This window comes from Salmo trutta, chromosome 34 (genome assembly GCF_901001165.1).
Source record: "Salmo trutta chromosome 34, fSalTru1.1, whole genome shotgun sequence".
NCBI lineage: Eukaryota > Metazoa > Chordata > Actinopteri > Salmoniformes > Salmonidae > Salmo > Salmo trutta.
The window spans coordinates 17487254-17510468 of record NC_042990.1 but is presented as its reverse complement, the minus strand read 5'-3'; the positions used below and the strand labels follow the sequence as shown (position 1 = coordinate 17510468).

Sequence of the window (23215 nt, the reverse complement as noted above, 5' to 3'; positions counted from 1 at the left end):
AGGACTTTGATAAGGAATGAAGTTGACTTCATAGCTTTTATTGGTAAGGTTATCACTACAACTCGGGTTGTGGAAAGCAGAAATGCCAGGTTGAAGGTTATTGTGGAGACGGCAATAGAGATATTGGGGGTAACAGATGTTACTGTTGAAATGGTTTTTGACATGCTGAACAATTCTAAGGGTGCAGTGTTTCAGCATGATATATATGTTTAATGGGGTAGGGGAGGGGTTTTGTGGGGAGGGGGGAGGGTTTGGTAGAAGTTAAGGATTTATTTGGTTTAGATAAATTATTATTATTAAGTTTCTTTGTGCTAGTACAGAACTGGGCAGATCATGATTGATCGTACATTCCAGCGCAGTAGGTGGCGGCATGCACTTAAACCATTGTTTGCGGACCACCATGATATCATAGAAGAAGTTGTTAGATATTCAGGTCCCGCTGGGCCGCAGGGAAGTAAAGTCCTTGATCCGGGCAAAAGGGCTCAATCTTTAGCAAAGGGAGTGGGATACTAGTAGTAAGGGGAGGCAATTTTATCGTGTGCTCCGGTCATTAAAGGAAGAGGTGGGGTGTATGGGATGTAGAAGAGGAAGTTGGGTGGAGTAGACTACGGGTTGGGAACACAGGTTTGAATGACACGTTGTGGATGGTAGGGAGACATGAAACAGGTCTGTGTGATGAGTGTTTAGAGGAGGAAATGGTGGAGCATGTGTTGATATTTTGTGAACTGTATGATGTAGATAGGGAGAGATTGTGTGAAAGGGTTAGAGAGGTTGGTTGGGGCTTGGGTGGTGTATTGAGGGGAGGGAAGTGGTGTCAAGTCTCTTTCACCTTCCGTGAGGAACAGGAAAAATGAAGAGAATTTCATGTATGTAGGCTGGCTTCGCACTCCAGTACAGTAGGTGGCAGTGTATGCACCTTAAGTTGTATGGACCCGCCAACCCAAGAAGAAGAAGAAATTGCCAATGAATCCATTTCTGTGCGTCGTGATCTGAGAATGCTTGTATTCCAGGTAAGTTTTTCCTTTAAACTGCGAATAAAGGTGTTTCAAAGCTTTTTTCACCCGACAACTAAGGGCGAATTCATATTTATACCCAGCGAGAGTTATTATTCCTTTATTATGTAATTGTGTCATTTGCTCTCAGTGATACTTGCGATGTTGTGCGTCGAAGATAGTTTCAGTTTCTATTTCTTCGAAAATGAGTGACGTTACTAATGTACATAAAATCCACCACATTCTATTATATTCAGAGATGTATTTGTTTTATTTAAGTCAACTTAACTCCTGACTTTTGTAGCCAAATAGGATACATTTTGTGATCAATGCACATTACACAATCAATACACACCTGGTTGTAGGTGTGTTCATACTAGGCCTGTCTGTGCTGGCTATGATACACTACATAACCAAAAGTATGTGGACACCTGCTCGTTGAACATCTCATTCCAAAATCATGGGCATTAATATGGAGTGGGTCCCCCTTTGCTGTTATAACAGCCTCCACTCTTCTGGAAAGGCTTTCCACTAGATGTTGGAACATTGCTGCGGGGTCTTGCTTCCATTCAGCCACAAGCATTAGTGGGTGATTAGGCCTGGCTCCCAGTCGGCAATCCAATTCATCCCAAAGGTGTTCGATGAGGTTGAGGTCAGGTCTCTGCAGGCCAGTCAAGTTCTTTCACACCGATCTTGACAAAACATTTCTGTATGGACCTTGCTTTGTACGATAACATTTTCATGCTGAAACAGGAAAGGGCCTTCTCCAAACTGTTGCAACAAAGTTGGAAGCAAAGAATTGTCTAGAATGTCATTGATGCTGTAGTGTGAAGATTTCCCTTCGCTGGAACTAAGGAGCCTGAACCATAAACAGCCCTAGACCATTATTCCTCCTCCACCAAACTTTACAGTTGGCACTATGCATTGGGGCAGGTAGCGTTCTCCTGGCATCTGCCAAACCCAGATTCATTGGACTGCCAGATGGTGAAGCATGATTCATCACATTTACATTTACATCATTTAGCAGACTTACAAATTGGTGCATTCACCTTATGATATCCAGTGGAACAACCACTTTACAATAGTACATCTATATATATTTTTTGTTTGGGGGGGGGGGGGGGGGGGGGGGGGGTTAGAAGGATTACTTTATCCTATCCCAGGTATTCCTTAAAGAGGTGGGGTTTCAGGTGTCTCCGGAAGGTGGTGATTGACTCCGCTGTCCTGGCGTCGTGAGGGAGCTTGTTCCACCATTGGGGTGCCAGAACAGCGAACAGTTTTGACTGGGCTGAGCGGGAACTGTGCTTCCACAGAGGTAGGGAGGCGAGCAGGCCAGAGGTGGATGAACGCAGTGCCCTTTTTTGGGTGTAGGGATTGATCAGAGCCTGAAGGTACGGAGGTGCCGTTCCCCTCACAGCTCCGTAGGCAAGCACCATGGTCTTGTAGCAGATGCGAACGTCAACTGGAAGCCAGTGTAGTGTGCGGAGGAGCGGGGTGACGTGAGAGAACTTGGGAAGGTTGAACACCAGACGGGCTGCGGCGTTCTGGATGAGTTGTAGGGGTTTAATGGCACAGGCAGGGAGCCCCGCCAGCAGCGAGTTGCAGTAATCCAGATGGGAGATGACAAGTGCCTGGATTAGGACCTGCGCCGCTTCCTGTGTAAGGCAGGGTGGTACTCTGTGAATGTTGTAGAGCATGAACCTACAGGATCGGGTCACCGCCTTGATGTTAGTGGAGAACGACAGGGTGTTGTCCAGGGTCACGCCAAAGCTCTTAGCACTCTGGGAGGAGGACACAATGGAGTTGTCAACCGTGATGGCGAGATCATGGAACGGGCAGTCTTTGCCCGGGAGGAAGAGCAGCTCCATCTTGCCGAGGTTCAGCTTGAGGTGGTGATCCGTCATCCACACTGATATGTCTGCCAGACATGCTGAGATGCGATTCGCCACCTGGTTATCAGAAGGGGGAAATCACTCCAGAGAACACGTTTCCACTGCTCCAGAGTCCAATGGCGGCGAGCTTTACTTTAATGACTTAATTGTCCCTGTGGGAAAATTTTGTTGCGGTATCATGCACACATTTAAAGTAGCCTTTAGGGCCTTCCGAGTGGTGCAGCGGTCTAAGGCACTGCATCTCAGTGCTAGAGGTGTTACTACAGACCCGGGTTCATTCCCGGGCTGTGTCACAACCGGCCGTGGCCGGGAGTCCCATAGGACGGCGCACAATTGGCGTCATCCGGGTTAGGGGAGGGTTTGGCCTGTGGGGCTTTACTTGGCTCATTGCGATCTAGCGACTCCTTGAGGCGGGCCGGGTGCCTGCAGGCTGACCTCGGTCACCAGTTGAATGGTGTTTTCTCTGACACATTGGTGAGGCTGACTTTCAGGTTAAGCTGGCGGGTGTTGAGTGCGGTTAGGCGGTGATGTTTCGGAGAACGCATGTTCACCTTCGCCTCCCCCGAGTCCATTGGGGAGTTCAGCGATGAACAAGATCGGTAGAAAGGGGGTAAAATACAAAAAAAGACGACAAATAAATAAAGTGGCCTTTAAAACCTGTTAGGGATAGGGTGCAGTATTTTCACGGCCGGATAAAAAACGTACCCGATTTAATCTGGTTATTACTCCTGCCCAGAAACTAGAATATGCATATAATTAGTAGATTTGGATAGAAAACACCCTAAAGTTTCTAAAACTGTTTGAATGGTGTCTGTGAGTATAACAGAACTCATACGGCAGGCCAAAACCTGAGAAGATTCTATATGGGAAGTGCCCTGTCTGACCATTTCTTGGCCTTCTGTAGCCTCTTTATCGAAAATACAGGATCTCTGCTGTAACGTGACATTTTCTAAGGCTCCCATAGGCTCTCAGAAGGCGCCAGAACGGGGAATGATAACTCTGCAGTCTCTGGGCGAAAAACAGTAGGGGTTTTGGAGAGTGGTCCTTCTGAGAACAATGACACTGGTGTGCGCGTTCTTGTGAAGACTCCATTTTCTTATTTCAGTGTTTGAACGGATACAACGTCTCCCGGTTGGAATATTATCGCTATTTTACGAGAAAAATCGCATAAAAATTGATTTTAAACAGCGTTTGACATGCTTCGAAGTACGGTAATGGAATATTTTGACATTTTTTGTCACGAAACGCGCCGGCGCGTCACCCTTCGGATAGTGATTTGAACGCACGAACAAAACTGAGCTATTTGGATGTAACTATGGATTATTTGGAACCAAAACAACATTGGGTGTTGAAGTAGAAGTCCTGGGAGTACATTCTGACGAAGAACAGCAAAGGTAATCCAATTTTTCTTATAGTAAATCTGAGTTTGGTGAGTGCCAAACTTGGTGGGTGTCAAAATAGCTAGCCGTGATGGCCGGGCTATCTACTCAGAATATTGCAAAATGTGCTTTCACCGAAAAGCTATTTTAAAATCGGACACCGCGATTGCATAGAGGAGTTCTGTATCTGTAATTCAGTAAATTCACCGGAAGTTTTCGGTGGGTATGCTAGTTCTGAACAAAACATGCTAATGTAAAAAGCTGGTTTTTGATATAAATATGAACTTGATTGAACAAAACATGCATGTATTGTATAACATAATGTCCTAGGAGTGTCATCTGATGAAGATCATCAAAGGTTAGTGCTGCATTAAGCTGTGGTTTGGGTTTATGTGACATTATCTGCTAGCTTGAAAAATGGGTGTGTGATTATTTCTGGCTGGGTACTCTCCTGACATAATCTAATGTTTTGCTTTCGTTGTAAAGCCTTTTTGAAATCTGACAATGTGGTTAGATAAAGGAGAGTCTTGTCTTTAAAATGGTGTAAAATAGTCATATGTTTGAAAAATTGAAGTTTTTGCATTTTTGAGGTATTTGTAATTCGCCCCACGCTATACCATTGGATATTGGTGAGGCGTTCCGCTAGGGGAACGTCTAGATGTATACAGTAGACGACAAATTGACTATACAAAGTTCATGTTACATACCAATAAAAGAGACTAGCCTGCTGGCCTTACTGAGTTAATATGAACATTAGCCCAAGCTGTTTAGGAGGGATAGCACACCTGGTGCAATTTGTCTAGTTCTGTTTTTCCTGCTGGGGGGTGCCCTATACCTGCACCCAGAGGGGAGTAGTTCAAAGTCTGGGTACAGGGGGTGGCTTGGGTCTAAAATTATGTTGTGAGCCTTGCTGAGGGCCAAGCATGTCTGACTCATCCAAGCCTGACTCCAAGTACCTTACTTACTGTGGTGATGATCTTTCTCAGCATATTTTTCTGGCTGATAGTGGCATTGCCAAACCAACAAACAATACAAAAGTTTAAATATTCTCAATGAAAGATTTGTAAAACAGTCAGTATTGTACAATCAACAAAAGATGCCCAGCATTTTGATAAAGTACAGTCTCTTCCGAAGCGTATTGTAGATCAGGTCTACATTTACTCCACCAAAGCTTGTTGTCCAAGAGGACACCCAGATATTTGTATTACACCACTCCAGCTGATGCTTGGCATTGTGCATGGTGATTTTAGGATTGTGTTCTGCGGCTCGTCCATGGAAACCCATTTCATGAAGCTCCCCGACGAACAGTTATTGTGCTGACGTTGCGTCCAGAGTAGAGGTCGACCGATTAATCGGAATGGCCAATTAATTAGGGCAGATTTCAAGTTTTCCTAACAATCTGTATTTTTGGCCACCGATTTGCCGTTTAAAATTATTATTATTTTTTTAATCTATTTATTTTTAATTATTATTATTTTTTGTAAAAATTTTTTTTTTTTTTTACACCTTTATTTAACTAGGCAAGTCAGATTAAGAACACATTCTTATTTTCAATGACGGCCTAGGAACGGTGGTTAACTACCTTGTTCAGGGGGGATTCGTTTTTGCAACCTTCTGGTTACTAGTCCAACTCTCTAACCACCTGCCTTACATTGCACTCCACGAGGAGCCTGCATGGCAGGCTGACTACCTGTTACGCGAGGGCAGCAAGAAGCCAAGGTAAGTTGCTAGCTGGCATTAAACTTATCTTATAAAAAAAATATCAATCTTAACATAATCACTAGTTAACTACACATGGTTGATGATATTATTAGTTTATCTAACGTGTCCTGCATTGCATATAATCGATGCGGTGCCTGTTAATTTATCATTGAATCACAGCCTACTTCGACAAACGGGTGTTGATTTAACAAGCGCATTTGCGAAAAAAGCACTGTCGTTGCATCAATGTACCTAACCATAAACATCAATGCCTTTCTTTAAAATCAATAAACAAGTATATGTTTTTAAACCTGCATATTTAGTTAATATTGCCTGCTAACATGAAATTGTGTCACATCTCTAGCGTTCATTGCACGCAGAGTCAGGGTATATGCAACAGTTTGGGCCGCCTGGCTCATTGCGAACTAATTTTCCAGAATTTTACGTAATTATGACATAACATTGAAGGTTGTGCAACGTAACAGGAATATTTTGACTTAGGGATGCCATCCGTTAGATAATATACGGAACGGTTCCGTATTTCACTGAAATAAAAAAAACTTGTTTTCGAGATGATAATTTCCGTATTCGACCATATTAATGACCTAAGGCTCGTATTTCTGTGTTTATTATATTATAATTAAGTCTATGATTTGATAGAGCAGTCTGACTGAGCGGTGGTAGGCACCAGCAGGCTCGTAAGCGTTCATTCAGACAGCACTTTCGTGCATTTTGCCAGCAGCTCTTCGCTGTGTTTCAAGCTGTTTATGACTTCAAACCGGGTGGGTATAATTTGTGGAACATTCCAACAGGAATCTATTCCAAAAACTTTGTAAATAACAAGGTTGCCAAAAAACAACGCATACAAAGTTGTATAGCGGCAGAATAAGATACCGGGTAGTGAGTGGTCTATTTCATTACGTTTTTCACTCATCACTTTTATTCCGAAAAATGTCTGTCCTCACGCTGGTTGCCTATAGACAAACATTAAGAATAAGCTACGTGGTGAGTTGATGCCTATTCGGCAGCTAGTTAGCTGGGTTTGTATGCGTTGCTACTTTGTATGTGTTGTTGGTTGGCAACCTTTTACTTTACGTTTTTGATTGATTATTCCTATGCCTGTATGTCAGGATGTCTGCTGAAAGCCAAGAGAACCGGACAGTGGAGGTGCTGGGAGTACCAGAGGAGGTGGAGGATGAGCTGCTGTATTTGTACTTTGAGAACAAGCGTCGTTCTGGGGGAGGTAATCTGGTGTCTGTGGAGCTGGAAGGGAGCCGGGCCTTACTGCTGTTTGAAGAAGCGGAGGGTAAGAATGCATTCAGTCGGTGTAATTATTGTGATCTGATATGTTTAAGGCCAATAAGTTTCACTTTATGAACCGACACATCAGAATCAGATTTTCTCTCTTTATCTGGATCCCCAAAAGTCTGTCTTAGCAACAACTAGTCTTCCTGTGGTCCACAAATTCATGATATTGCACCAAAAAACTATTCATCCATGGCATGCTGATTATGTCTGTGTTGATTTGACAGTTGCATCAAGGGTCCTGTCTAAAAGAGCACATGTCCTGAGCAATGCTGAGCTGACCGTGAGGAAGCCTGCGTGTAAGGATCCACGGAGGCTGCTGCTGCGGGGGGTTAACCCATCCAGCTGTCAAGAGCTGGTGGAGCTGTATGTAGAGAACATGATGGGGATGGACATGGACGACTACACTCTGTACCCCTCACCTGGCAGGGACCTGGTCCTAGTACACTTCCATCAGGCCTTCAATAAAGGTTTGGGGTTTTCCTATCAAGTTGAACCCCCTAGAGTCGGTTTCCACAGACCTGCGGAAATCTAATTAGCATAAATGTATCCCCATAAAAATCTGGCAGTTTAAGTTAGAGAGATGTTTTTTTTGCATTGGATGAGCCTCAATCCACACCATCCACCGATGTCGCACTTCCGCCTCTGCGGTTAATGGTGACAGAGCTAGAGCGGTGTTCGTTAGACCATGAGACCAATGTTCCATCTGCGCAGGCGCGCAGCTCCCCGGGGCTGCCATGCAGAAGAAATATCAGCCCGTGCAGAGAAGCACTAAACTTTCTAGAGTTTTCCCCCTTAGTTAACACTATAAACGTTTCCCTTTACTGTGTCAATTGTGATCGAATTAACGTGATCGAGTTATCCACTTTCAATGCAACATATCGAAACAAAACTAACTATGCAAGATATTTTGTAGGCAGAACGCATCTGAGTAGGATTCTATTGACACGCACGACTAGGCCTGTACTCTACACATGTAACCGATGTGAAATGGCTAGTTAGTTAGCGGTGGTGGGCGCTAATATTATTTCAATCAGTGACGTCACTCGCTCTGAGACTTGAAGTAGGGTTTCCCCTTGCGTTGCAAGGGCCGCGGCTTTTGTGGCGCGATGGGTAACGATGCTTCGTGGGGTGTCAGTTGTTGATGTGTGCAAGGGTCCCTGGTTCGAGCCCAGGTTGGGGCGAAGAGAGGGACGGAACCTATACTGTTACACACAGACCGGTGCGACATAACTAATTAGAACTGCAGTATGCCTATATGCAAATAAACCATTGCCATATATGGATCTGTGCCATTCATTTTGAACTGGACTGTGTTTACAGCATGCGTAGACGTGCTTGTTTTGAGATCAAAGCGAGAGTTGCATGTAGCCACGTGCAGGGCCGGTCCGGTCCTTGCTGCTCTGCCGCCATAGGCGAGACCAAAAAAGAGCATGAGACATCTTGAAAATTGGTCTTCTCACAAAATTCTCTGTAGCGTCCGAACGGTTTGACCTACAAACTATTATGACCCCTCTCGAACACAAGAGGGACTTGTCTGAAGTCGGTACTGCTGATCTGCCAACTTCTGTCTAGTGTCCGAACATTTTGGGTTACATTTCGGTTGTGTTGCTATCGGATGACCACAGTCCTTAAAAGACTCATCTGAAGGTCCCCCGGATACCAGTTCAAACATTTTATGGAAGTATACTGAACAAAAATATAAACGCAACTCGGGCTCAGCGGTATACCATATTTTACTATATACCGGTATTGATGCAAAGACCGGTTTGAGTTTTTACTTTACCTTCCATAATGGAATTTCAAGGTTTGGTTTGTTAAATGTGATACACAACTCCGGCGCTTATAATGTACGTTTTCTATAGTTTACTTCTGTCATCTCTCCCTTCTTCTGCTGCTTAATGCTGCTAAACACACCAAGCCATGCCCCCTGTTACTCAAGGAGAGAGTAGTTGCTCGACCACAGAGTCACAAGCACACCTCATTCAGGGGAGTTGAGCCCCTCCCTTTTGGACAAAAGTTAAGTATCATCACAACTAAACCATAGATTTTAAGTAATTGAGGACAGCTCATGATTTTAGAAACAATATAATTACAAATATATTGTAAGTGGCTATGCTATTGCATACGATATTACAGAATTTGTGAATTCTTCCTTATTTTGCATGCACAGACTTCCAGAAGCTTTGCTCAAAGATCTCTAAGAAGCCTCTGGATGGAGCGCAGATTGTTCTGGAACAGATCGACCAAACTGACTCCATCCTAATGGAGAACCTGCACCCCAGCATCACAGCAGACATGCTTCATCTGTACCTGGAGAGCCAACGGGGCGGGTGCGGTGAAGTTAAGGAGGTCACCATGATGTCAGAGGGGGTTGCCAGGGTCTCCTTTCTGGACTTTGACTGTAAGTTTTGAATAAATGTTATGTACTGTATCTCTACCGAATGTTTGTTTGGATGTAAGTTAAGGATGTCATCCATAAGAGCTTCATCTGTTTGTGTACAAGCAATTCCATTTTAGCTGTTGTATCCGTTTAAAGTAATTATGTTAGATGTTGTAACTACCGGTCAAAAGTTTCAGAACACCTACTCTTTCAAGGGTTTTTCTTTATTTTTAATATTTTCTACATTGTAGAATAATAGTGAAGACATAAACTATGAAATAACACATGGAATCATGTAGTGACCAAAAAAGTGTTCAACAAATCAAAATATATGGGAGATTCTTCAAATAGCCACCCTTTGCCTTGATGACAGCTTTGCACACTCTTGGCACTCTTGGCATTCTCTCAACCAGCTTCATAAGGTAGTCACAATTAACAGGTGTGCCTTGTTAAGTTAATTTGTGGAATTCCTTTCTTTCTTAATGCGTTTGAGCCAATCAGTTGTGTAGTGACAAGGTGTGTGGGGGGGGGGGGGGGGTTATGCAGAAGATAGCCCTATTTGGTAAAAGGCCGAGTCCATATTATGGCAAGAACAGCTCAATAAACAAAGAGAAACGGCAGTCCATCATTACTTTAAGACATGAAGGTCAGTCAATCTGGAAAATTTCAAGAACTTTAAAAGTTTCTTCAAGTGCAGTCGCAAAAACCATCAAGCGCTATGATAAAACTAGCTCTCATGAGGACCTCCCACAGGAAAGGAAGACTCAGAGTTACCTTTGCTGCAGAGGATAAATTCATAGGAGTTACCAGCCTCAGAAATTGCAGCCCAAATAAATGCTTCACAGAGTTCAAGTAACAGACACATCTCACCACAACTGTTCAGAGACTGTGTGAATCAGGCATTCATGGTAGAATTGCTGCAAAGAAACCACTACTAAAGGCCACCAATAAGAAGAAGAAGAGACTTGCTTGGGCCAAGAAACACAAGCAATAGACATTAGACAGGTGGACATTTGTCCTTTGGTTCCAACCGCCGTGTCTTTGTGAGACGCAGAGTAGGTGAACGGATGATCTCCGCATGTGTGGTTCCCACTGCATTCTGCAGCGATACGCCATCCCATCTAGTTTGCGCTTTGTGGGACTATCATTTTGTTTTTCAACCGGAAAATGACTCAACACACCTCCAGGCTGTGTAAGGGCTATTTTACCAAAAGGAGAGTGATGGAGTGCTGCATCAGATGATCTGGCCTCCACAATCACCTGACCTCAACCAAATTGAGATGGTTTGGGATGTGTCGTGTCTTTGGCATCATTAAACTAAAGACTTATTTGTAGTTTATCAAATCAATTCTCTGTAATTATTATTACGTGATTAACTAATCAGGTAGATGTAATTAACTAGGAAGTCGGGGCACCAAGGAAAATATTCAGATTTCAAAGTTACAATTTTCCTAATAACTTTCAGATATTTTAATATCTGATCAATTAGTCTTCTAATTAATGAATTATTCTTTACCTCACGTTAGTCTCATTCCAAACGTCGTAAATTGTTGGTTATCTGCACGAACCCAGTCTTCACTGAGTCATCCATACATCAATTGTCTTAAATCATTTATTTATTAACTAACAAAATCATCACAGAAAGGCACAAACAAACAAGTAGATATGGTTACAAGGAAATTATAGGGGAATGTGCCCTAGTGTGCTAAACCGGCATGGTGGCTTGATAGACAAAGGGACTGATAAGGGCACGAAAGATAAGACACTACAAAGTTGATAATTATAACAGTTGAAATGCTAATCCTTTGCACATGAACACTCACTCATTCGGGAATAATTGCAATTAGTGTATATTTTCGCTCAGTGTGTCGTCTTGATCTCTGTTGGAAAGATCGTTTCTGTTGGAGAGTTTGTCCGCCCTCTCTCTGCCTTGGTTAGAATGGATAGTTCAGAGTAACATTCAGCAATGTCGTTATAGAATAGATGTTTCGGCGGTCTTCGCGTTCAATGATACCGAATTCCTAGCTGCAGACTAGTAATTAGTATCAAAGATTTGTTCTTATTCTGTCGGTTAGGTAGTCTAAAAGTTTAACCACGTGGTATGGTTAAGAATTCAGCAAGAGAAATGCATGGTCTCTACTCAAACCTTAGCCCTCTCGTAATTGAGGTAAGCTTGGTCTAAAGATAGAAAACCCAAGGTGGGGTTATTCGGAGGAGCAGGAAGGGGCGGTCCCATGACGCCAGCTCAATGTCTGCACTCATGGGCGGGCCTCTGATTTAGTTAAACTCCAAAGGGAATTGGAGTTCCCTTCATTAAACAGTCTAAAATCATATTACATAATTTCACAAATAGTTTCATCTTTACTCATTCAATTTATACAACAATTAGATGTAAGCCTCATAACTGAGACTCTTGAATAAACAGGGTTATGGTAATGTGGCTGTATTGTCTCTCGTGAGTTTCACAGAATTGTACCAAACGGACAGTTCGTAGCTGGCTATGTCAACGACCTTTTATACATTCTCCAGAACATGAATATTTTTCGGTTCTCAAGTTCTGTGAGGTGGAAGAAGTTCCTTTGTTCTCTCTATGAAAAACTCACTCTCTCTTATACTCTGGCCATGAGGAGAGAATCTCCTCCAGGAATTTATGACCTGCCTAACAGAGCCTGGTGTAGGGAGTATAGAGAGAGGGGGGATGATGCTCGCTGTACCCAAAGAGGGCAACATCATGACAGTCGGACCGCAGAGTGAAGGAAAAGCAGCCAACAAGTGCTCAGCATATGTGGGAACTCCTTCAAGACTGTTGGAAAAGCATTCCAGGTGAAGCTGGTTGAGAGAATGCCAAGCGTGTGCAACACTGTCATCAAGGCAAAGGGAGGCTATTTGAACAATCTCAAATATAAAATATATTTTGATTTAACACTTTGGGTTACTACACAATTCCATATGTTATTTCATAGTTTTGATGTCTTCACTATTATTCTACAATGCAGAAAATAGTAAAAATAAAGAGAAACCCTTGAATGAGTAGGTGTTCTAAAACTTTTGACTGGTAGTATGTCAATATGCAAATTCTATGCAGCTGTTAAATGTATTTTATTCCCTTCCTTGTTATTGCATCTAACAGCAGTGGAACGTGTCCTTAAACAATCACATAAACTGGAGGGGAAAGATCTGACGGTCAGGCCTTACTTCTCCTTCCTCCAATCAGAGGATAGCTCCTCCTCACCTCTGACCTCTCCCCTGACCTCTGTGAATGGAACATCAGATAGTAGCACAATGAACACACAGCAGACAGACAGTGGTGGTCAATCACAGACTGATTCTCTCCCTGCAGCCAGTACCAGTGACCGTTCTCGGTCCTCCCACCAGGCTACCTCTGAGCCTCTGGTCCCCCCTCTGTCCCCCCCTGTGTCCCAGGCAGTAGCAGCCCAGGGAGGCAAGGATGACCTAATGTCGACCCCAGAGCCCATGTCTAGCCACATCTCCGTCCCAGACCCGGTGAAACTCACCCTGCTCCAGGCCAGTCCTCTGCCCCAGTGCCTCCAGCTGGCCCACCAAGGCTGTAGCGTCCAGATCAGGGAGGACGGGGTCCACCTGGTCGGGCCTGACCGGCTAGTGCTGGAGCAGTTGAAGAATGCTGTGTTGGAGTTCCTTGGGGGCGTGGCCCAGGCTCATCTCACCTTTGACCCAGAAAAGGCCCACTTCCTGGCCAAACAGGAAGTGAAGGACAGGCTGCTGCAGACGTTGAAAGAAAACGGGCTGCCATCCGTGTACACCGTGTCGGACTGTGACGTCATGGTAACGTCTCTGTCTCCCAGCTTGGTGAGCCAGGCATGTAGCATGTTGAAGACCCTGCTGTCTGACTTCAGTATCCCTGTGGACAGAACGTATGAGTGTATGCTGTACGCCCAGGAGTGGACTGGCTTCCTCCAGTCTCTGGGTCTTTGCTCAGCTACGGTGTCAGAAAGAGGCCAGATAGATGTCCTGACTCTGATAGGTTTGGAGGAGGAGAAGCAGGCTAAGATAGTGGAGTTCCTCAGTACACCCATTGAAACGGAGGCTATCATCTCTATGGAGCCAGGCATGTTGAAGTACATCCAGACCCACCATCATCAGCTACTGGCTGATATGAACCAGGTGTCCATCTTCCCTCTAGACGCACATGGCGTCTGTGGACTCAGAGTAGGTGTTTTTTAGAAGAATCATAAAAGCATTCATTGCATTATATAAATTCAACACAGTATATGCTGTAATTCTCTCATACCCTTTTCACACTCCCGAGTCCAGCTGAACTATACTGGTTACACATGCTGGAGAGGACAATGTGAAAAGACAATCTCAGCCAGTATAGTACGGCTAAAATGTGCATGCTATCGTGAAAAGGGTATCAGATGTCTTGGTAAATGGTCTTATAAACTTTCCACCTCTTTAATCATCCATGTGACTGTGATTGGTAGATCCAAGGCAATGCTGCGGCATGTCAAATGGCCGATGAGGTTCTGAGGGGCGTGGTGTTGTCCACCGAGACCAGAACCATCACGGTGAAACAGACGGGCGTGGCGCGGTTCCTCATCCAGGAGGGGGAGGGGACCAGCATCCTCAGGGAGATGCAGACTAAGTTCCAGGTCTACATCAACATGGAGAAGGTGCACTGGGAACCCCTGGAGAACGAGGTAGTTGGCTCAATGATAAAGACATTAATATAGACTATCATTACTAATTAGCTAGCAAATGTGGTAGCCAAATTACAATCTACGCATAGACAGTGATTTGTTTTATGTGCCGTGGATTTGTTCCTCTACATTTGATAGATTCTTTAAAGGTTTGCTGTGTTTTTTATTGGGGTTAGTATGGTTAAAGACATGCTCTGGAACTTTAGAACTAAGTATGTTTTTAATCCTCCCGCTTTGAGCTAGATGTGTAGTTGATACATGCATAATCTACACTGGACAAAAATATGAACACAAAATGCAGCAATTTCAGATTTTTTTTTACTGATTTTATATGAACTGTAACTCAGTAATTAAAATTAATTCATCAGTCCCTTGTGTATGGATTTCACATGACTGGGAATACAGATATGCATCTGTTGGTCATGCAGTGCGACACATCTCCTTCGCATAGAGTTGGTCAGGCTGTTGATCGTGGCCTGTGGAATGTTGTCCCACTCTTCAATGGATGTGCCAAGTTGCTGGATATTGGCGGGAACTGGAACACGCTGTCGTACACGTCGATCCAGAGCATCCCAAACATGCTCAATGGGGTACATGTCTGGCGAGTATGCAGGCAATGGAAGAACTGGGACATTTTCAGCTTCCAGGAATTGTGTACAGATCCTTGCAACATGGGGCTGTGCATTATCATGCTGAAACATGAGGTGACGGCGGCGGATGAACAGCACGACAATGGATCTCAGGATCTCGTCACGGTATCTCTGTGCATTGAAATTGCCATCGCTAAAATGCAATTGTGTTCGTTGTCTGTAGCTTATGCCTGCCCATACCATAACCCCACCACCACCATAGGGCACTCTGTTCACAATGTTGACATCAGCAAACCATTCGCCCACACGACGCCATGCACGCTGTCTGCCATCTGCCCGGTACAGTTGAACTGGGTATTAATCAACGAAGAGCTCACTTCTCCAGCGCGCCAGTGGCCATCGAAGGTGAGCAGTTGCCCACTGAAGTCGGTTACGACGCCGAGCTGCAGTCAGGTTACTAAGAGGGAAGTAAACACATTTTTGAGAAATAAGCTGTTTGTGCGTACGGAACATTTCTGGGATCTTTTATTTCAGCTCATGAAACATGGGACCAACACTTTACATATTGCTTTTATATTTTTGTTCATTGTATGAGCAGAATTAGTGTCTTACCTCAGTTAGCCACAGAAACCCTACTTAGAAAGGGCTTGTTTTTCTAGAAACTGTGCTGAGCCATTTTCCCCCACGCGGGCCAGCCCCCTAATAATTTCAGTGCTAGCCAATGAGCTTCAGTCCCTTGCCATTTTGAGTGACAAATAGCAAGATGCACAGAGAGCAATAACGTGGTGCATATATGACATGCTAAACAATTTTGGGGGGCCAATTTTGGGTCATGAGTGCTACTTTGGGAACTACTGGCTAAAGGGTATACAGAAGTACTGGAGAATCTTTTTAAGCCTATGGTGTATTTCAGAGACATATATATTAGTGCATTCGGAAAGTATTCAGACCCCTTGACGGTTTCCACAGTTTGTTACGGTACAACCTTATTCTGAAATGGATCAAATAATTTTTTTTCCTCATCTATCTACACATAATGACAAAGCGAAAACATGTTTTTATTTCCCCCCCAAATAAACACATACCTTATTTACATAAGTATTCAAACCCTTTGCTTTGAGACTTGAAATTGAGCTCAGGTGCATCCTGTTTCCATTGATCGTCCTTGATGTTTCTACAACTTGATTGGGGTCCACCTGTGGTAAATTCAGTTGATTGGACACGATTTGAAAAGGCACACACCTGTCTATCTAATGTCCCACAGTTGACAGTGCATGTTAGAGCAAAAACCAAGCCATGAGGTTGAAGGAATTGACCGTAGAGCTCTGAGACAGGATTGTGTCGAGGTACAGATCTGGGGAAGGGTACCAGCATTGAAGATCCCCAAGAACACAATGGCCATCATTCTTAAATGGAAGAAGTTTGGAACCACCAAGACACTTCCTAGAGCTAGCCGCCCGGCTTTGGTCAGGGAGGTGACTAAGAACCCGATGGTCACTCTGACAGAGATCCAGAGTTCCTCTGTGGAGATGGTTGTCCTTCTGGAAGTTTCTCCCATCTATGCAGCACTCCACCAATCAGGCCTTTATGGCAGAGCGGCCAGACTGAAGCCACTCCTTAGTAGAAGGCACATGACAGCCAGCTTGTTTGCCAAAAGGCACCTAAAGACTCTCAGACCACGAGAAACAAGATTATCTGGTCTGATGAAACAAAGATTGAACTATTTGGCCTGAATGCCAAGTGTCACATCTAGAGGAAACCTGGCACCATCCCTGTGGTGAAGCATGGTGGTGGCAGCATCATGCTGTGGGGATGTTTTTTAGCGGTAGGGACTGGGAGACTAGTCAGGATCAAGGGAAAGATGAATGGAGCAAAGTACAGTGAGATCCTTGACGAAAACCTGCTCCAGAGCACTCAGGACCTCAGACTGGGGCGAAGGTTCACCTTCCAACAGGACAATGACCCTAAGCACACAGCCAAGACAATGCAGGAGTTGCTTCGGGACAAGTCTCTGAATGTCCTTGAATGGTCCAGTCAAAGCCCGGACTTGAACTCGATCAAACATCTCTGGAGAGACCTGACAATAGCTGTGCAGCAACGCTCCCCATCCAACCTGACAGAGCTTGAGAGGATCTATAGAAAAGAATGGGATAAACTCCCCAAACACAGGTGTACCAAAGGTCCTTTGAAGTATTTGTTTTTTAAACCTGTTTTTGCTTTGTCATTATGGGGTATTGTGTTGATTTGATGAGAGGGGAAAAAATGGCTGTAACGTAACAAAATGTGGAAAAAGTCAAGTGGTCTGAATACTTTCCGAATGCACTGTATTCTTTGTGTCTCTCTGTGTGTATGTATGTTGTGTATTCTAGTTTTGTTATCTCCCTACAGAATATCTTTGAGGCTGCGTGGAATATGACGTCCCATCAGAGCTTCCAGAGAAGTTCCTTACAGGCCTCAACATCAGTTCTGACTCACACTACCCAGACTTCCAACAACCTCTCAGCTTCAGACAGAGGTGCATACTTTAATTTTACTCTTCTCATATCAATCAAATGTATTTGTAAATCCCTTTTTACAACATTTGTCACAGTGTTGTACAGTAAAGAGCATATGGAAGCGCGGTGGCCAGAATAATGTTCAGAGAAGGTAGTTATTCTATTGGGATTGTGGTTTTGCAATTCATCACTGAAAACCTATGTACTGATCCCAGGTCGTATAGAGGAGGCAAAGAGGCTGTTCTCAGCCATAGATGAGACAGTGGACTCTGGCGCCTCCGGTTTGGCCAGAACCACTGACATGGAGGAGGATCTGTATACGGCCGAGGAACCCATGGCCCTGAGCTCTGACCAGGGCCCAGACAGTGACAGCACTAACGTTGAGGTGGAGGAAGATGCTCCACTGCCCCTGGTGGAGGGAGGGGATAGTGACGATGAGGGTGCTACTGCTCCTGTGGTGACTCAGGATGGAGAGCTGTCCCGGGCCATTCATCTCTCCACTACCCTGGAGGAGGAGGCGCAGATGTCCCTGGCCATCCAGTACTCTATGGAGACCACCAAGAGGTCCCTTGCCGACGAGGAGGAGGAGCTGCAGAAGGTTCTAGAGCTGTCCAGGAAGATGACGAAGATGACTCGGGATGATGATGGTGGTGCCATGCCTACTGCTTTCCTCCCTACTGCTGGCTCCCACCTCGATCAGGCTGTCCAGGTATCTCTGCAGGAGGCCATTCAGTCAGCCAACTCGGCAACAATCTTTGTGTTCGCTGGCTACAGTTGTGACCTGATCAGAGTGGACATTGCCCTGAACAAGAGGGTCAGTATTAGACAGCATGAGGAGAAGCTAGAGCACCGCAGCCTGAGGAGCCTGTCTCCGTATCACAGGTACGTGTGTGTGTGTGCGTGTGTACAGTTCTATGTATTTTTCTGTGGCAAATCTATATTGATTTCAGTTGCATTTTTTTCGATTTGAGTTCAATATCATATTGGTTTCTCTAAAATACATTGTGAATGTTTACTATTTTATAAAGTCCAGACAACTGCTTGCAGATTGCCCATTGGGCCAGGTGTGAATATTAATGTAGCATAAACCTACCTAACCAATTTGAATACGATGGGAAGCCCATCGACAGTTGATGGCCCATCAGCAGGCATGGTAAATCTGTGAGAGGGTTTTGTGCATGCAGAAGCAGTCATGTATGCTTTTTACAGAATAGTGTAGGTTAACAGGAAGAATAAACTTCTTACGATATGCCTTGCTCATATCGATATTAAACAATATCATATGGAATTTTCAATATTGGTGCCCACCACTTTTTAAATTGTTTCATTGTCAATTAAATCAACCAATCAGGTGGTGTCTGGACCTCATCAAGAGGAAACACGCCGTGGAGGTCACCGTCCAGGGAACTACGGCAATCATCTCCGGGTTCAAGGACTTTGTTATCGGCGCGATGCCGGACATGAAGCTGCTGCTGAGGAAGATCTCCACGACGACGTCAGACGCTGACATCCTGCGGACAGTGCAATGGGTGTGGCACGACCCGGCGTCGCCAGGGACGGAGACCCCGTACGCTCCGGAGGCGACAGTGTTCATGGAGAACGCCTGGAAGATGAGGCAGGAAAAGATCGACATCCTGCTCAACAACCTGCCGCACATCATGAACTTTGAGAAGATGCAGGAGTACAACATTGCCTCTGGGAAGTCCGTAACCATCTCCAGGAAGATGTTGAACTCAGATGACGTGTACTCAGATATACAAGGTAAAGAACTTAGCAAATACTGTATGTGAGCTTATTGTTATGGGGGGATAAGAATTACATTTGTGAGATGCTATTTCATTACTGATGCAATATCCCTGTTATCTTAATATTAACAAAGCTGTTCAATGTTGCACCGTTTTCCTTCAAGCTATACTGCACTTATATTGCTACAATATGTTGCTGTTTTTCAGATGAGGACTACAGTCCACGGTCCAACCTGCCTGAAACATCCAGAATGAACAAGGATTCTGATGAGTTCCGGGATGTTGTGAAAGACTTCTACGACTCCATACAGGAGTACCACAACGAAATCCGAATCATTAAGGTATGTGGTACCTATCGACGTCTACAGCAACTAACCATTAACTATGCGTTGTATCAGTGATGTCGGAGTCCATTCCTCTGTTAATCTTATTTCCCAGGTTGAGAAGCTGATGAATAGGCTCCTGTACAATCAGTACAGACTGAAGAAGGCTAGTATAAATCAGAGTACCACTGACCCAGAAGTGGAGCGGACTCTGTACCACGGCACAAGCGAGACCAGCGTGAAAGAGATCTGTATTCATGGCTTCAATAGAAGCTTCTGTGGAAAGAATGGTAAGGCCTTCTAATATATTTAAAAAAAAGTCTCGGTAGTTCATCAGCGTTTTCATTTCCTCGTTGTAGAAGATGTAGACTGTTGTAATAATGTGGCCTCTTGTATACACTGGTCTCTGCAGCCATTGTGTACGGTCAAGGGTTCTACTTTACTAATTTGGCCGATTGTATCTCTTTCTGTAATAATTTGGTCTCTCGTTGTGGTTTTTCTCTGCAGCCACTGTGTATGGTCAGGGGGTCTACTTTGCTGTGAACTCGGCCCTGTCCATCCAGGATCAATATTCTCCCCCCAACGCAGATGGACACAAGTTTGTGTTTGTGACCAAGGTGCTGACTGGGGACTTCACTCAGGGCAGTCATTCCATGAAGGCTGCTCCTCTGAAGGAGAGCTCTGACATACCACTCCGATACGACAGCGTGGCAGATAAGACTGACAACCCCTCTCTGTTTGTGATCTTCAACGACACACAGGCATACCCTGAGTATCTCATCACATGTCAGAAGATTCACCGCTGAGGGAAGGAGGGAGTGGGAGATGATTGATATCCAAAGAACTGTTTTGTCGGTGTTTTATTTGTTAGTTTTCTCCCTATTGAGAAAAGAGGATTCAAATAAAATTGTATTTGTCACATGCACCGAATACAACAGGTGTAGGTAGACCTTACAGTCAAATGCTTACTTACAAGCCCTTAACCAACAATGCTGTCTTTAAAAAAAAATACCCCCCAAAAAGAATAAGAAATAAAAGTAACAAATAATTAAAGAGCAGCAGTAAAATAACAATAATGAGGCTATATACAAGGGGTACCGGTACAGAGTCAATGTGCAGGGGCACCGGTTAGTCAGGGTAATGGAGGTAATATGTACATGTAGGTAGAGCTATTCAAGTGACTATGCATAGATAATAAAAAGAGAGTAGCAGCAGCGTAAAAGAGGAGGGGGGGCAATGCAAATAGTCTGGGTAGCCAATTGATTAGATGTTCAAGAGTCTTATGGCTTGGGGGTGGAGGCTGTTTAGAAGCCTCTTTCTTGGACCTAGACTTGGCACTCCGGTACCGCTTGCCGTGCAGTAGCAGAGAGAACAGTCTATGACTAGGGTGACTGGAGTCTGACAATTTTTAGGGCCTTCCTCTGACACTGCCTGGTATAGAGGTCCTGGATTGCAGGAAGCTTGGCCCCAGTGATGTACTGGGCCGTAGGCACTACCCTGTGTACTGCCTTGCGGTCGGAGGCCGAGCAGTTGCCATACCAGGCAGTGATGCAACCAGTCCGGATGCTCTTGGCTGATTAATGGGAATTCTATTTGAAAAAAGCTTCTAAGAATATTGTATTGCGTTTGTGATAATGCCTGAGAAGCCTGTATTTGAAGGATATATTGACATGGATGTTGTTAGGCAAGAGACGAAGTCGAGCCAATATACAGTGCATTCGGAAAGTATTCAGACCCCTTGACTTTTTCCACATTTTGTTACATTACAGCCTTATTCTAAAATCGATCAAATAAAAACAATCCCCCTCAATCTACACACAATACCCCTTAATGACAAAGCAAAAACCGGTTTAGACTTTTTTTTACAAATGTATTTAAAAAATACGTGAATGTGATTTACATTATTTTAAGTATTCAGACACTACTCAGTACTTTGTTGAAGCACCTTTGGCAGCGATTATAGCCTTGAGTCTTCTTGTGTATGACGCTACAAGCTTGGCACCCCTGTATTTGGGAAGTTTCTCCCATTCTTCTCTGCAGATCTTCTCAAGCTCTGTCCGGTTGGATGGGGAGTGTCGCTGCACAGCTATTTTCGGGTCTCTCAATTGGGCTCTGGCTGGGCCACTCGAGGACATTGAGACTTGTCCTGAAGCCGCTCCTGCTTTGTCTTGGCTGTGTGCTTAGGGTCGTTGTCCTGTTGGAAGATGAACCTTCGCCCCGGTCTGAGGTCCTGAGTGCTCTGGAGCAGGTTTTTGTCAAGAATCTTTCTGCACTTTGCTATGTTCATCTTTCTCTCGATCCTGACTAGTCTACCAGTCCCTTTCACTGAGAAACATCCCCACAGCATGATGCTGCCACCATCATGCTTCACCATAGAGATGGTGCCAGGTTTCCTCCAGAAGTGATGTTTGGCATTCAGGCCCAAAGAGTTCAATATTGGTTTCATCAGACCAGAGAATCTTGTTTCTCTTGGTATGAGTGTCTTTTAGCTGCCTTTTGGCAAACTACAAGCGGGCTGTCATGTGCTTTTTACTGAGGAGTGGCTTCTGTCTGGCCACTCTACCATATTGGCCTGATTGGTTGAGTGCTGCAGAAATGGTTGTCCTTCTGGAAGGTTCTCCCATCTCCACAGAGGAACGCTGGAGCTCTGTCCGTGACCATTGGGTTCTCGGTCACCTCCCTGACCAAGGCCTTGTCCCCCGATTGCTCAGTTTGGCCGGGCGGCCAGCTGTAGGAAGAGTCTTGGTACTTCCAAATTTCTTGGGGAACTTAAGTGCTGCGGAAATGTTTTGGTACACTTCCCCAGATCTGTGCCTCAACACTATCCTGTCTCGGAGCTCTACGGACAATTCCTTCAACCTCATGGCTTGGTTTTTGCTCTGACATACACTACTGTTCAAAAGTTTGAGGTCACTTAGAAATGTCCTTGTTTTTAAAGAAAAGCAACAACAAAAGTCCATTAAAATAACATCAAATTGATCAGAAATACAGTGTAGACATTGTTCATGTTGTAAATGACTATTGTAGCTGGAAACTACAGATTTTTTTATGGAATATCTACTTAGGCGTACAGAGGCCCATTATCAGCAACCATCACTCCTGTGTTCCAATGGCACGTTATGTTAGCTAATCTAAGTTTATCATTTTAAAAGGCTAATTGATCATTAGAAAACCCTTTTGCAATTATGTTAGCACAGCTGAAAACTGTTGTTCTGACTAAAGAAGCAATAAAACTGTCTGCCTTAGACTTGTTGGGTATCTGGAGCATCAGCATTTGTGGGTTCGATTACAGGCTCAAAATGGCCAGAAACAAATAATTTTCTTCTGAAACTCGTCATGAGAGAATTTGCCAAGACTAGTGAAGATCTCGTACAACGCTGTGTACTACTCCCTTCACAGTATAGCGCAAACTGGCCCTAACCAGAATAGAAAGAGTAGAATGCCCCGGTGCACTACTGAGCAAGAGGACAAGTACAATTGTGATTAGTTTGAGAAAGACCCCTCTCAAGTTCTCAAATAGCAGCTTCATTAAATAGTACCTGCAAAACACCAGTCTCAACGTCAACAGTGAAGAGGCGACTCCGGGATGCTGGCCTTCTAGGCAGAGTTGCAAAGAAAAAGCAATATCTCAGACTGGCCAATAAAAGATGAAGATGGGCAAAAGAACAGACACTGGACAGAGGAAGATTGGAAAAAAGTGTTATGGACAGACAAATCTAAGTTTGAGGAGA

General features: G+C 44.3%; 1 protein-coding gene across 1 annotated transcript; it reads left to right on the top strand.

The window, feature by feature from the left end:
* The first annotated feature begins 344 nt into the window (after positions 1-344).
* On the top strand, positions 345-20414 carry LOC115173723 (protein mono-ADP-ribosyltransferase PARP10-like). The gene is made up of 12 exons (XM_029732068.1): positions 345-1010; positions 7095-7270; positions 7497-7739; positions 9443-9673; positions 12783-13840; positions 14116-14331; positions 17310-17436; positions 17632-18298; positions 18768-19177; positions 19369-19502; positions 19600-19774; positions 19992-20414. The coding sequence occupies exons 2-12, from the start codon at positions 7096-7098 to the stop codon at positions 20288-20290; spliced, it is 3735 nt and encodes a 1244-aa protein (XP_029587928.1). The 5' UTR covers positions 345-1010; position 7095; the 3' UTR covers positions 20291-20414.
* The last annotated feature ends 2801 nt before the right edge of the window (positions 20415-23215 follow it).